At 39.7% G+C, this 15,417-nt stretch overlaps 1 protein-coding gene across 3 annotated transcripts in view; it reads right to left on the bottom strand.

Moving 5' to 3' along the window:
* Positions 1-14,015, bottom strand: part of antxr2a (ANTXR cell adhesion molecule 2a) — a 69,976-nt gene extending 55,961 nt beyond the window's left edge. For all 3 annotated transcript variants that reach the window (XM_063898142.1, XM_063898140.1, XM_063898141.1), the window contains exons 1-7: positions 13,501-14,015; positions 9,288-9,359; positions 6,075-6,146; positions 4,502-4,583; positions 4,299-4,403; positions 4,034-4,102; positions 2,904-2,984 (exon numbers count right to left, since the gene is read on the bottom strand). In XM_063898142.1, the coding sequence (XP_063754212.1) occupies positions 2,904-2,984; positions 4,034-4,102; positions 4,299-4,403; positions 4,502-4,583; positions 6,075-6,146; positions 9,288-9,359; positions 13,501-13,673 (654 nt within the window). In that variant the 5' untranslated portion in view covers positions 13,674-14,015. The remainder of the gene's footprint in view (positions 1-2,903; positions 2,985-4,033; positions 4,103-4,298; positions 4,404-4,501; positions 4,584-6,074; positions 6,147-9,287; positions 9,360-13,500) is intronic.
* Positions 14,016-15,417: the final 1,402 nt, after the last annotated feature.

The raw sequence follows: 15,417 nt of genomic DNA, 5'->3' as shown, positions 1-15,417 counted from the left end.
AAAGAACGGCAGCTGCGTTAGCCTTTATGGGAAAATTATGCAAGACTATTACATTTCTCAGATCTATTAAAAAACCTCCGGGATCCCGCATTATCATATAAAGAGGCCTGTGTGAGCCCACTGTCATGGAGCCGCACTATCCGCCGCGATTCAATAAATCAACAAAGGACAAACTATGCAAATCCCAGTACACAGTCGGTAAAAAGAAGCATATTAACTGCAATATAGGACACTTGAACCTTTCATTTGATGTTGGGTGAAACTTCAATCTGAGGAGAGGAAGACGGGATTGTTTACAGTGGCCTTATTAAATATGATGGTTTGATATGGGATTGTGAAAAGGGGAGAGGCTTGCACATGACAGCTGGGAGGGAAAGGATCTGCTGCTGTTCCTCTGAGCCACTATTTTCCCCATCTAATTACTTCCTTGGCAGTGCCCGAGCAAAAAGGGGAGGGGAAAAAAAAGGACTGCTTGCGTGCCTTTGCTTAAAATGAAGGAGGGACTCAGAGAATTACATTCAAGTGTAGAAATGTTGCTGTAAATAAGGAATTTGGAAGTAATCAAACGAAATGTAAGGCTTTTTAAAGATGTTTGGGTAAATTAAGTAATCTGTCAGGGTTAAAGGACCTCAGCATTTTGGAGACACTTATACTAAAAGCTTTAACAGTGGAGATTACAGGCATTAGAACTCAAACAGCAGCTTTTCATTTGTCTGGGATCGAGTGACAAACATTATTTACAGGCTGCAGGGGGGGAACGAGGCAGTCGTCCAAATATCTGAAGTCATCTCAGACAGTGTAACTGTTGGGCTTTCTGAAAGTGTCAGACCGGTTAGGTCTTTTAGCGGACATAATTAGGTGGGAAGGGTACTCCTGTCATACAGTGTCAAACAGGAATGCATGTTGGAGTTGGTGACACTGTACCGGTCGCAGCTAAAGTAAACAATAACGACATGGCTACTTTGCAATTTGGGGTTTTCCCTAAAGGCCCGCAGCTTAGACAACAATGGTCCAGTGTAGCACAGAGAAAAAATAATGTTTTACCCTGCTGGTCACTGAGGCAGAGCCTGCAGCAAAAGGCTGCACAGACGATCTGAAATCCTCCAAATCTAAAAAGAGGAGCGAGGAGGCTAACTAGTCAGGAATCCAGTTTTACTAATCAGAGAAGAATGCACTGGGATGTTGGCACTGTGCGCAGAGCCTCCGAAGAACTGAGGGGATGAGCTTTATGTTGTTGTTTTTGTTGTGCAGGACAAACTTGTAGAGGCTGTCATAATTTTGGGGGAAAGATCGAAAAATATGTAAATGGTTTTAATGCAAATGGGCGACCTTGTGACACTGTGGACGCTCTTAAAACGAAAAATAAAGTCCCTCTTAGCTCATCAAAAACAGATTGAAAGCATATTTCTTCCATTTATAGATAATCAAATCCACCCTTTCACAGGCTTTCAACAAGTTGTACAAGTAGACTCACATGCTCCTAGAGATGATGTTATAAATCAGAACAAGGGGAATGTTTGTCTTTTGTTTATTTGCTAGTCATGGTTACCAATGCTTTATAATGATCTAATAAACATTATACCTATTTGAAGGTATCGTTGTTGAATTTTCACTGTTTAGGATGTTGCAGAAACAGGGTTCCCAAACCTTCCTGAATATCAAATAAAGGACTTTCTAAAGACCTAATCCCTGAGCCAAGAACATGGCATATTTTGAGACATGGGGAAAGATTAATTACTGATGAAACATTAATGTTTCTTATTAAGAGGATGGGTAAACAGTAAAACATGGGAATAGAAACCAACACAACTTCATATTCCATTCTTCCAAAATGTATGGATTCAAGCACTTTTAAAGACGCATTTTTATTTCTGTCTCAGACTCAGGTTAGAGCCAGCAGGCATTGTTGGGGTCATGCAGTTGTTCAAATAAAATAATGCATCACACATGCACTTTAACATGTGTTGTAATCACAATGCTAAATTATTAAAATAAGGAATTAAAAATAGGTATTTTGCATATTCTGAATTGACGTGCATGGGGAATGAGAGCCACAGTTTTAGACAACCTTCTCTCAATCTGCAGTCGCGCTGTGAAAAATCAATCATAGTTGTTTTTACTTTGGATCACACAACAGAAACAAGACACACCCTTTGGCTCTGCGTCCCTCCGGCTGCAAGTCTCACAGCTTCGTCTTTTCCTAAACACAGAGATGCAAAGTCCAGCTCAGGTCGGTGCGCTCCGCAGGGCTCCGGGCTCACATTCATGTAAAACTGAAGCCATGCAAACCCCCGCCTTGGCTGACAGCGTTTAGGCTAAAAAAGCTGCAGCAAATGGAAAATATCACTAATTGGCTGGCAGTGGGTGAGGAGGGAAACTTCATATAAACACGGTTTAAAGGGACTCTATTCACTGATACAGCGAGATGGGGTTGATGCGTGACGCTGGCTTTTATTTTCGAAAATGAAAGCAATGGTGTCCTAAACACAATAAAAACACGGTGAGAAAGCCGTCATATCGACAGTGACTAACTGTCAGGCTGCTTGCACGTCTTCATTTGCTACAGAGTGGCAAAGACGTTTCCATTTCTGTCTACAAAGTGGGGACACAGCCAGCAGTTATTTCCACACACACATTTTCCATGCAATGGTTCTGCATTAATGTGTGTAAACTTCAATGAAAGCCAGGGCAGGGAATTTTTTCTGAACACTTGATTACCAAAATATTTGTTTTTCTTTTTTAAGGACAATTTATTTAAATTATTTCCTATTTCGGACATTAATGTTAAATTCCACCTGTTTTTCCTCATACATCCATCTTAAACTTGAGCTGACTGCAGTCCAGGACCACACACACACAAAAGCACACACACATACACACAAACAGAAAGTAGGCGCACTTACAGAATTGACGATGCCTTTGAGTGCGTGGAAGCCATCTTTGACAGGAAACACTTGGTCCTTGGTGTCCGCTACATCAGCAAGCTGTTGGTATCATCAAGAGTGGAGTTAACAAGAAGAGGTTTAATAACTGCTTTCTTCTTTTTCTCTTTTCCTCTTTATGACGGAGCACTGTCTTTGCTTTCATATCATGGGCAGGAGGAGACATAGCAGATGGCATGACTGTGGCAAACACTTTGCTCAACCATTAAAAAAAAATAAATCACTTCAGCACAAACTGGGAGCAATATTGTCTTTGTGATTTGACTTAATAAGAGCTCATCACGGGGTGGTTACCAATGGTTACCAAGGGACAGGCCACCATGTTGGGAGAGGGACAGTGAAGCGGCAGACATCACTGACATCAGTGAAGATTATATGTTGTGGACATTCTTCCTGTGGCCAGTTCAATGTGTGTGTGTGTGTATATGTGTGTGTGTGTGTGTGTGTGTGTGTGTGTGAACAATGGTCTATAACGGATATGACTGGTATACACTGCAAATATATAAACACAATATATGTAACCTGATAATATATCTACACAAATACAATGGGTTTTGTTATGCATTTGAGGCATTAGTAAAGAATAATTAGAAGGACGCCGTGCTTACACTTTAAACATCAACGCTCACTCGCTTAAATTCTGGCTAAAAACGTCCTATGCAAAAACAGAACTAAAACAGAATTCAAAACTACTATCTCAATATTAATGCAAAAGTATACACAGTACACTAACATATTTTAATCCGACCAATTTGTTATAGTGTCTTTGTTTTTTTGCTCATGGTTCCACACTGGTTGGTAGTTGTGTTGGAAAGGCAACACCCGCTGTTTCATGTAGTGCAGTTTATGAGTTCACTTTGTGGAGCAAAACGAACGACAGATGAGCCTCTGAAAAGTGGATTATGCTGCAGGAGTTGTTTACTCGAGATTTTTATTGATATTACTTTAAGACATGGATTCTCATTACAGGTAATAGCACTCACAATACTTGTGTTTACCTTTCTTGACGCTCTCCCAACATGGCAACATGTCTCTCGTTTTACATGTGATTTAGCGCACACTGCTTCAGATTAAGACTCAAGCTTTCTTACCTGCTGCTCATCGAAGTCCTTGATACCCACGCAGTAAACACGGGCTCCGAATTTCCTCGCCTCGTCAGCCTGAGGATCAAACAAATGAGGAGATGATGTGCAACAGGGTGATGGATGCAACAAAACATTTTGAAATGCCCGGTCCAGATCACATTCAGAAAAAATAAGACATATTTCACTAATAAATAACAAAAGGGTAGAATTGGTTTTTTTTGGAAAAGCGAAATTGTAAAGCATGATTTTTGTTAGACAATATGAACCTCACCTCTTTCACTGTGAGCTCGTGAATGTAGGTTTCAAGTTTCCCGTCGGTCAGAGCCAGGATGATGCTGGAAGATTTGGTCGCCTGCGTCTGAATCTGAGCTGTGGCCTTCAGGTTCCAATGACACCAAACGTTACGTCACATCTCAAGCTCCAGGTATCTTTGCAACAAAACTTCTGATCATTTCTTTGAGAGAGTTAACTTACCTCTTTTATTCCCTCATGCATATATGTTTCACCTGCTGGTTTAACGTCCCGCAAGCGTTTCAGACCCTCTTCTATCTTGTATCTAAACAACACACAAAAACATTAATGGTTGACATTTTGGTCCACAGGCACTTTTACTGTACTATCCAGTTTGGCCTTTTAAGGCACCAGGGAAATAAATCCCTCACCTCAATCATGCAAACCTTTCCCGCAAGAGACGGTTCTTGAAAACCCAAATCAACTGAACCCTGTAATAAAATGTTGTTCTGGTACTAAACTTACAGATACATATAGTAGACGCCTTCCTAATTTAGGCCAAATTGGATATTACTCAAACTCAGTTCTACTTAATCCTGTAGTTCCATTTATTGTACACATGTTTGGTTGAGGTTTCTTTACTGTAATCACCATGAAAGGAACTCAAAGGACCACAAAGGTGCTGTGGGAATGTCTACTGTGACCTTAAACTTAGCAATAAATGACATCTGTGGTCCTTCTACTTTGTTGTATTTGTATTTTGGAGATTTCTGACACTGAAATCCTCCTTTTTGAGAGTTTCAAAGATGAAGAATCAGGATGTATTCCTTATCATTAGAGATAATTATACTGACTCCCCAAAGATACTTAGAATATAAGCTGATAGTGGTAGAACTGAGAAATTATGGAAAAAGACTTTGCATTTTATTTATCCTGCAACAATCCGATAAGAAGCTATTGATGAATAAATAGTTTGGCTACCTGAGTATTAGGTTACTTCATCACAGAGATGCAAAAAAACAGCTAAACATCCAGCTGAACATTCAGTATTGTTGATTCACAAAATGAGAGACTTTGAAGAGAGGCTTTCATATGAATTGATCGGGACAAAAGAGAGAATCTTTCTTCCTGAATTTTTCCGAATCTTTTAACACAAGGCGACACACATTCCTGTATAAAGGACGTGAAAACGTGGATTTAGAATAAAAAGGTGACCTTTAAAGACTACGGCAAAAACCGTGACAGTTTAATGACTTTAATGCTCCTTTATAAGTGCCAAAACACTGAGCATGTCTTCCCCTTCTTCACTGCTTACTAGTTGCTTTCAGTTCTGCTGACCTGCTCACTATGTCTGCACACATACATATTAAAGTATGTACTGTATGTTCTGTATATGATCATGGGTATACTGTAGGTGGGTATATATTTATGTGTGTATGAATGTTTATTTATAAAATCCTCCCTAGGTTTATTTCAACCCTTAATGAAGTATGAATTGAAGTAGGGGGTAGCAACTGGAAGACATACTAAGATCATATCTTAGTGCCCTGTGTCTATCACTGGCATGTCTGCACGTTTTATACACACTTGTATTTTTCTTTGTTGCTTCTTTGTTGTGTTAGGCTATACTTTATGTAAAAACATGAATTTGTATGCATGTATTCTGCATCTGTTAACGATAGTCAATAAATAAAAAGCATATGAAAGAAAATCTATGAAACTTCTTAAAAGGTAAGGTACAGTATCCATGGAAGCAGTATTGTAATTACAGAGCAATATGAATTGATTGCACAGAGGTTATGTCAGGGTTCAGTACCTGTCTCCGGTCAGAGTCAGCAGGACTTGTGCTCTGGCCGAGAACACGATGAACGAGACTCTCATTCTGGGGCTGAAAAAAGATAAATAATAGAAATCAGAAATGTTAAGTTTTATCAAAATATAACACTCAGCACAACGTTTGGAAAGTATACTATAATGTTGTAATATTTACTCAGATTTTCTCCTCCTCATATCCTCCCTTCATCTTCTGTATCCACCCCCCACACAGTACGACATGTAAAACGCTCGTTCAGGAGTCAGTGTGACTGACAGTTTTATATATAATCCCACAGAGGTTCAGCTCAGTTATGGAGAATTAAAGAGAGGAGTATAATCGAGCAAACAGAAGGGGCTCTTCTAATGTCAACTAATATTAGTGTAGGACTTAAAGCAGCTTCGGTGGGATGGAAGGAAGTGATTAATCAATTCACAGACAGGAAACATGTTGTGAGGATGAGTCACACATAAACACACCTCCTGTTACACAGATATGGTGTACCTTGTACCTGTGAGTGTATAAGGTGTGAACTGTCCGGACACTCCCTCTGTTATATAGCAGCACACTCGCAGCCTCAGAAATATATACAAATATATACATCCCACTGTGAAAATTGAAATCAGCCAAAAAGTGAAGAAAATTAACAACTCTCACTTGCTGGTATTGAGAATTGCAAAAATGGTTACAAATCAGTCAAACACTTCCCTCTAGTTACAGCTGTAACGCCACAAAGGAAAAATACTTCAATACAAATAACATTCCTGTGATTTTTTTCAAAGTGCATTCAAGAACAAGTACTTAAATCATAAAAGTTACACAGCATCTTAAAAGTACCCCAAACTGCCACAATTCTAAGTGATGGAGAATGGTTTGTCACCATTTTTGTGACAACAGAATACCTGAGGTTCGGTTATCAGTACTCAAACAATAATTACAAATATATATTTACTCAAGCAATATAACAGATTCCTCAACAAAAGTATTTCATATTTAACTAAATCAACAAGCCTTCCATTTTCTCCGTACATAAACAGGATGTATTTTTCCTTATTAAGTTACAGACTAAAATGCAAAGTATGAGTTACATAAAAATGAGATTTTCTAAACTCTGTGCTACTCTTCTTTATTCATCTTGCTAATATCGTAATCCCGTTTCTCCACATTCTGATTCTGCGCTTGCCATTTCAGTCTCAGTGAGCTGTGATCAAAGCATCTAATAAATGTATTTTTTCCTCACCCCAATCTGCAGTACAAGTCTGCATGCAGATATTGATTAAATTAATTTCACTTAACTTAATTCTGAGGATGTAAATGCGTGCATAATGGCCTGAAGAATTAAATGTTGCTCCACACATCACACTGACACAAGATGTGTTAAATTAACATCTCAAAGATACAAGATGTTTGTCGAGCAACAGCATACATCAACCTATCTAAAAATGAATCCAAAATTAGAACAATAACGACATTATATAATGTTTAGTGTAGAAAGAAAGAAAGAAAGAAAGAAAGACGTACTTTTATTAATCCCTGTGGGGAAACTCGAGAATTCTGCATCCTAGTGTTTGACCAATCCTAGTGTTAGGAGCAGTGGGCTGCCATATGTACAGCACCCAGGGAGCAGTGTAGGGAACGGTGCCTTGCTCAGGGTCTTTCGGGGACTTGAACTGGTGACCTTCCAGTCCCAGGCCAAGCCCCTAACCACTGTGCCATGCACCACCCAATAGTACGGATATGACCAATAGTTCCTGTGGTTACAAAAAATCCACAATTTGAAAACCAATACAACAAAAGCCTAAAAACCTCAACCAATGCATAGTTAGAGTTCACTAGCTTTTTTGACAAAGGAAATAAAAAGACTAAATATGCTTTCAGAAATGGAATTTGGAGAGAAAGTAGGATCTAATCATCTCTATTTTAAATCATGCATGCGATCAGTAACGAGTCATTTCAACCTTTAAACTTCCCTGAATCCCTTAAAGTATTATACTAAAGGTATAAGACTCGTGAGATTCAGTCAGAGTTACTTCCTGTGTCTGTAACAAACACATAGCACACGGATTCTATCCCACGGAGCGAGCTAAACTTCAGATAGTTAAGCACAGAAGTGTTTCCTTCAGAGATCCGAAGCCTTCGGAGCATAAGGAGAGGTGCTGATATTTCTCACCCACGTGACACATGGCCCAGTCGCGATCGTCCCCCGCAAACCTAGCACAATCTTTAAGCCACACGGCCACATTTGGCTGGTGGCGGTAGCAGCCATATACATCCACATCCTGTCTGCAAGTTTCATATGTGGACTTAAAAGTAGCTGGAGACGAGGATAAATGGTGGGTGGCGACTTAAGGCTTTCGGTGGGGCTTGTGATTGTATACGTTACCGCTAAGGCAGTATAGAAAGACTAAGACGCAGTGATGCCAAGGACATATCAGAGGGTGGTGGCGGTGGGGGAGGGGGTTGATGAAGTAGTCCAGTTCGCTCCACATGGCGCGACAGAAGAGCTCTTGGTGAGCGAGCATTGTTTAGCAGATTGTCCTCGTCGCCTTCCAGTGTTCTTTTGCTTTACTGTACATTGTCTGCCTGTCAGCCGTTCTGTGGTGGAAGCAGGGGATAAGTGTGGAGCCGGACCCCCCCGGTGCAAATGGCCATTCTCACAGCCCAGAAGACTGCTCCTCTCTGCCACCCACTCCCACCTGGTGCCTTTGCTATTTTCTTCAACCAACCACTTCATTCTGGCTGGGTCGCCGCCGTCTGTACTGTGCTGGCAGGCGCCGTTTGACTCAAACGTTATGCAAGCTGAACGTTTCAAGCTGGTTTCTCTGCTTTCGTCTTTTTAATGAATTATGTGCAAAAAGGGTGTCATAGATTTTGCTATTTGATAGTTTGTAAAAACAGGTGGGAGCTGCAACTCATGTCGTAGGCTCTGTAATTATAGCTATTAACTGCAAAAGAAACCGTGATGTATTAAACATGCAAAACAAAAGGTATTTTGGTATGGCCGTGTAAGGTTGACCTACCACGTCATCTTTATGAGATAGTTAATCTGTTTTCCCGAATTCTTTTAACATTTACAGTTTTAACATCTTTTTTTATATTTATTTCAAAACCATTAATCTTATTCTGTGGAGCATAATTCACTTCTGCGAGCATTATGAAACCCTAAAACTTTGTTTCCAAGAAAATGCCCGACATCAACACTAGCTTTGTACTGACCTCACAAATCTGTCGGTGAGGTTCTTCACGAACGAGTAGATCTCGACCCAGTCATTGGCGACACTTCCGGACCTAAAACGAGAAGACAACAGTGAGTTTGCAGTTCGTCAGTGGCAGCAGACTGTACGCTGGGGAGAAAATACTGTACAGTATTTGTGCTTTGCACCACAGCCACAGTTGGACATTAACACCATCCACATGCTGGATAATTGTGCTGATAGGTCTGTGTTGCATAGCAGCCACTTCAGCTGTTAGAACACACACATTTTCACAGGAGCTTAGCTTTCTACATATCTACTTGGCAAGACATTTCGAATGCTGAAGACCAATGTGACAGTAAGTGTGTCCAGGCCAATATGAGTAATGGTTCCACGCCACACTCTCTAAGAGTACATGGGAAAAAAAATCCTCCAATAAAAAGATCTAGGTTCAGTAAAAGATGGCCAGGTGTGCACTTGGAGCAACAGGCAAGCAAATATGAAATAATAGAGGAATAAACTCTACTTCTAACATACTAAATCCAAATATGTCAACAAGTCCAATAAAGAGTATTTTTGTGCTGGGATTGTAAGATTTATTTTACTTGGAGAAAAGATCTTTCCCAAATGTATTCCTGCTTTTTTGTCCTTTATTGATTCTGTTATATCCTGTTATTCCAGCAAACGTTAGTTCCTTCCTTATGTCAGCTTGTATAAAAGAACAAAACCTGGAAGCAGTGTCAACCTGTAGCCCTCTGCCCTTTTCAATAAGTCTTTAAAATATGCCCTTGATGTAACGACAAAGAGGTTAACGCAATAATTACAATTCAATGTACAGTATGTGCGGAGAACATAAAACAGAGGGGTTTGACCATTCGGAGGCTCATCTTTCATGACACCTCGTTCTCCTCCCTGCTGCCCCAAAGACAAGGTCACACAGAGCGAGAGGAAAGGAGAAGTTAAAGTGCACTTTGACCACATTGTGTCAGTGTTAAAGTGGTATTTAATGTGATGACAAATGTATTTTATTTGCTCCAGGACTAATCAAAAATGGGATTATAGTGCTAATGATGAGCATAGGTGGTCTTTTGGCCTTTTTTAGTTCTGTGTTCTGCATTTCCTTACATTTGATCCGGTTCTGCTGTGCGGTAATGGCCATCAAAACTTCAGTATCTTGTGAGATTTGGTTATCGCAAGATATAATAAAAATAGATATATGTTCAAAGGCATGCTGAGATTCTTATTGTAATTTATAGTAACTTTATCTCTTATTTAACATCTATGTTGGCCACAAACAGCTCACGTTTTACACTCTGCACTGTTATATGGGGTCATAGAGTACATGAAAGGAAAAAACCTACAATGCGACTGAGCATTTGAACTGAAACCAGGTTTAAACCATGTTTAATAGTAATTCCCTCATTATTTTTGTTACAATGTGCGTTATTATTGATGTGTTTGTATTGTAAATTATAATATTTGGGTTTGTCTATATTAGCTATGTAGTGTTAGGTCTCACGACATCAATTGATCAGCACTGTTTTTCAATTTAAATTACCCAAAATCTGTTTATTGCTATTGTGATGAATACAGAAGACTTTGAGCTTGGATGAACGCCAGTGAAATCCCTGGACCTGCAGGATGAATCTGGGTTTGAAAAGTGCTCCCTTATTTTGCCCTTGAGCAAGGCATTTTGTACCATGACATCAGACTAGCACTGTGCTGCTCAGCATCCGATTGTGAATGTGTGTTACTCAGAGATTATTTAGGATGTTTCTGTAAAAGAGAGTGTGGATTTCACGGAAGCTTCCCTTAATAAATAAGGCTTATTCAAATTAGAGAATCAAATATCATTACTTGGTTTTAGGTTACTAAAAAGGGATGTTTCTTTGTAAAGAAATGCTTCTGATTATTGCGGCAAAGCCCAAAACTGCTGACATTAGGATCTTAGTCTTATCAGGACAAGCAGGAAGTCTGAGAGTAGAGCGATTGTATCTGCAGGGAAAAACTCCCATCAAAGAGACATGCTACTATTTGGCACCCTGACAACCTGACGAAGGAGCATGCACTGCAGAGTGGGCTTCTATATTTCACAAATATAAACGTGCAAAAGGGAATAAAATAAACCCTCCAACTCAAACATGTATTCATGCACTTGGTCAAGCTCGTTCCAATAATCTCAGTGATCATCCTGTGATTTAGCTATTTAGACAAGGGTGGAGCAGTTTGAAAATGGGTCAGGGGAGCAGTGTTTCAACTCAACGGCCCTTGATGGCATGATTCCAAGCTGGGGGAGGAAATGATTAAAAGATGCTGTGAAGGCTGTATACTCTCCAAAATATATTGAAGGGCTTTTTGTATGACGCTGATGCAAAGTATTGCTGAACTGACAGAAGGTAGCTGTGCGGTATTTGCATGTTTGAAGCAGCACTTGAAAACACAGGAAGTGGTGCATTGCCAAAGAGTGTTCCAAATGGTGATGCAATTGTTTCTTGCTAGTAGTGTATGCACAATTAAAACACAACTTTTAAGGACTTCACTGACGTTTAAGGTCATAATCTCCGCCTAGGAGGGTGGTTATTGCTCGGTTTGTCTGTTTGTCTTTAGCCCAGATACACAAATTATTTTTACACTTTGGTTACTATTATGGCAGTTTACAGCATTCTTTTGGAGTCAGAATAATCAGAAATGTTTCAGACTGTAACAACACACAAACTCCTACTAAAGTTGGAACAAAAACTTGGTTGTAACATTCAATTTGAGTAAAGACATCCATTTTGTCATGAACACCTGGAATTTGGAAGAAAAAAACTCGGAAAATGGGACTTATGGACCACTTGCTTTGAGACCTAAACTTTTTAAATGCCATCCTAGTTTCTGGTGACTCAAAAAGTCTGCCCCATATCGGCAGCAGGAGGTATTTAACAGAAACAATACTACATGGTGAACCCTATGTTTCTCAAAGACAGCATGGCCACGGCTTGGTTAACAATAGCCAAAGAAAACTACCTGGTTAGAGCTGTGTGGTTCTATGAGGTTTATCAGATTAGTCTTTTCTATGCGGTGAACACAACTGCAGCCAATCAGGGACAGGCCATATAGGATTGAACATTCACATCTAGTACCACCTTTTATGGATCTTCACAAGAGTTGTGCATGCTAAAGTCTGCACACTACACATATTTGATATTACTCCTAACAATTTTGAAGACATGCTGTTTTGCTTTCCAGGCCGGCACGGTTTCAAACTAATTTCCTGCAATTTTTCATAAGCTTTAACTGAGTTCTATAATGCATCCTAAGGGAGAACAAGTCTGTTTTGGTTTAGCCAAAGTTTCTGTGGCTGCAGATACAGCTGAAAGGCCTGTAGTGCATTACAAGGATAATGTCACTGTCAATTTTCATACTAAATGTTATTAAATTGTTGCTTTGTTATTCAGAAATCTACACTTATATTAAGCATGCTTTTTAATTAATATTAAGCTATTTTTGGCTCTTTAGTTTTGCTGTAACAATGTAAATATCGTCTTTGTGGGACAAATAAAGGTATTCTGATTCTGATCGAAATATGTTACACCTTCGTAAATGTTTTTCTTTTGAACATGTTGTAGGGTAGTGTCATCGTAGTTGTAAAACACCTACAGCATATTGCTTTCAATGATAATCTTAATCCCAGGCTCTGTCAACAATGCAACATACATAGGGGCTAAAAAGACACACAAATTAAATAGTGCAATAAGGAGGATACAATATAGGCACAGCTACTATCAAAAGTTAGAGAGCAAACCAAACCGTTTAGTTTTGGTCTTTGTGGATGTGGTCATGCGGTCAAGGGCCTTACCCAAACCATTGGCATCATTTTCTTGGCAAACTATATCATTCAGACTTCCCTTTGACAAAAGTAGACTTTGTTGACACTCCTGTCCAAATCTCTGCCATGTTTAAAGAGGAGTGTCCACACACTTTTGGCCAAATGGGAAGCAAACATAACACTGGTGACCTCATTTTTGGTTAAAAACCAAACAGTGTTTGACACCACAGAGCCAGGTGCAAAGCCACATATTTTCTAATCACGTCAAACGATCACACCTGCGTTAAGCGACCCACTTCCCCCTTACAGTCACCTAGTTTATAAGAAAGTTAAACTACATTTAACAGGTTGCAGGGAACAGGTTACTTGCATTGTTAGTTTCAATGAAAAAGGGACAGAAAATAAAGCTTTTGTTCGTACTTACCTGTCTAGAACAAAGTAGAGGTCATAGGCTCCATGACAGGATGCTTCTTCTGCCCAGCAAGATGAAGCAAACACGCCCAAGAAGACCACAGCTACCGCAGCCGAAGTCCACCGACTCTTTCCGTTAAAAAGTTCACCCACCGAGGTGAAACAGCGAGACAACTTTTCCAACATTGTTGCCACTAAAATGGAGTTAAGTTTCGAGTTGAAAAGCAAAACAAATAGCCTTCAGGGAACTTCACACGGCGCAAATAGTTGAGTATGAAGTGCACATCCCGCAGTGTGAGGAGCTACATGTATGTCAAAGTTCCTCTAACACAGCCAAGTTAACAACCAGACCTGCGAAATAAAGGAAATTACCGCCCTGACGTCACGAGCGTTGTAGTTTCTTCATCTCCCTGACTCACCTATCAATCACATCCTCAACAAAAAACCAAACAGCCTGCTGGGCTCACATCGACCCTGTCAAGAGGATAACCCAAATCACTGCTAACAACAAACTTCCCTGTGCTAAAGTACACACTCCCGGGAAAAGTTAGGTTGCCTTCATGTATTCCTCCAAAGCTCGTAGTTCTGAGTGCTGCAGGCGCGATTTTCTTTCTTCTTAAAATGGTTGTAATGTTATGTAAGGCAAAAGACATCGATGGCTTGGTTATAAAAGTTATAATGTGCATCTGACTTTTATATCGTAAATGTTACCGTTTCTTGTACATTATCGTGTTGTTATTTTTGACAGTTTACTTTTTCCTATTTGTATTGTCCTATCCAATGTTTTTCTGTCTTTCTTTCTTGATTTCTTTCGTTCTTTCTTTCTTCCTTTCTTTTTCTTTTTCTTGATCTTTACATTACTTTGTATTTTTATTTTATACGTGACTTGTATGCACTAAACCTTTTAAGTTAATAAACTACTTGGCAATGAATGCTACTACTCTAATTCTGAGGAACAATACAGGCTTGCACAATGCTATTGTTTACAATGTTTGGTATTCATGTCTGCACACTCAGTTTTTCCAACAGTACTTCAAGGCGACATCAGCTTCCAGTCCAGTGCGCATGCCCGATGTGGAACCAGCTGTTGGACTTCAGAGCTGGAGGTCCCATTGAATACACCCAATAACATCTGCTTCATTTCTTCATAAGAGTCCTTAGTAATGTTACATTGACATATGTATTCTAAATGTTACATAATACATTACATGTTTCATTTATCTGAATTAAACACAGTTTGGTTTGCTGTGAAATATTTTAGACAGAATTTTGAAAGTTGTCCAGCAGTGGCCAAGTCAGTAGGGGCTTGGACTGGGAATCGTAGGGTCGCCGGTTCAAGTCCCCGAACAGACTTGAAATATGGAAAGTGGACTGCTACTTGGAGAGGTCCCAGTTCACCTCCTAGGCCCTGCTGTGGTGCCCTTGAGCAAGGCACCTCCAATCCCGCCTCCCGATTGCTCCCCGGGCGCTGTACAATAGCTGCCCACTGCTCCTAGTACTAGGATGGGTTAAATGGAGGACCAATTTCACTGTGTGTGTGCTCTGCTGTGTGCATCTATGTGACTAATAAAGAGGGTTTCATCCTCCGATTCAAATGTGTCCAAAAAGATTGTGTCCTGTGGCTACTTAGAATATATCATACATGAAAGTAAAACATGAATTTGTGTTGCCCTAAAACCTCATTTGTATTGTTTGGCCTGAAAATATTATGCTTTGATACTGAAAGAACTTTTCCATATCCCATATCATTTTAATAGTTATTATAACTTGTAAAATGTCGGAAGATCCACTCAATTCAAATAATACCTGGCAGGAATGGTATAATGTATGAACCAAATGATCTTTTGACATCCACGTTAAGAGTCTCTCAGTGAAGAAGATACATCAGCGTGTCTTTCGCTATATGTGTGACAGAATTCATAAAACAGTA

The sequence above is a fragment of the Eleginops maclovinus genome, chromosome 12 (assembly GCF_036324505.1).
Source record: "Eleginops maclovinus isolate JMC-PN-2008 ecotype Puerto Natales chromosome 12, JC_Emac_rtc_rv5, whole genome shotgun sequence".
NCBI lineage: Eukaryota > Metazoa > Chordata > Actinopteri > Perciformes > Eleginopidae > Eleginops > Eleginops maclovinus.
The sequence above is the reverse complement of the archived record's forward strand: the minus strand, read 5'-3'. Positions and strand labels throughout refer to the sequence as shown.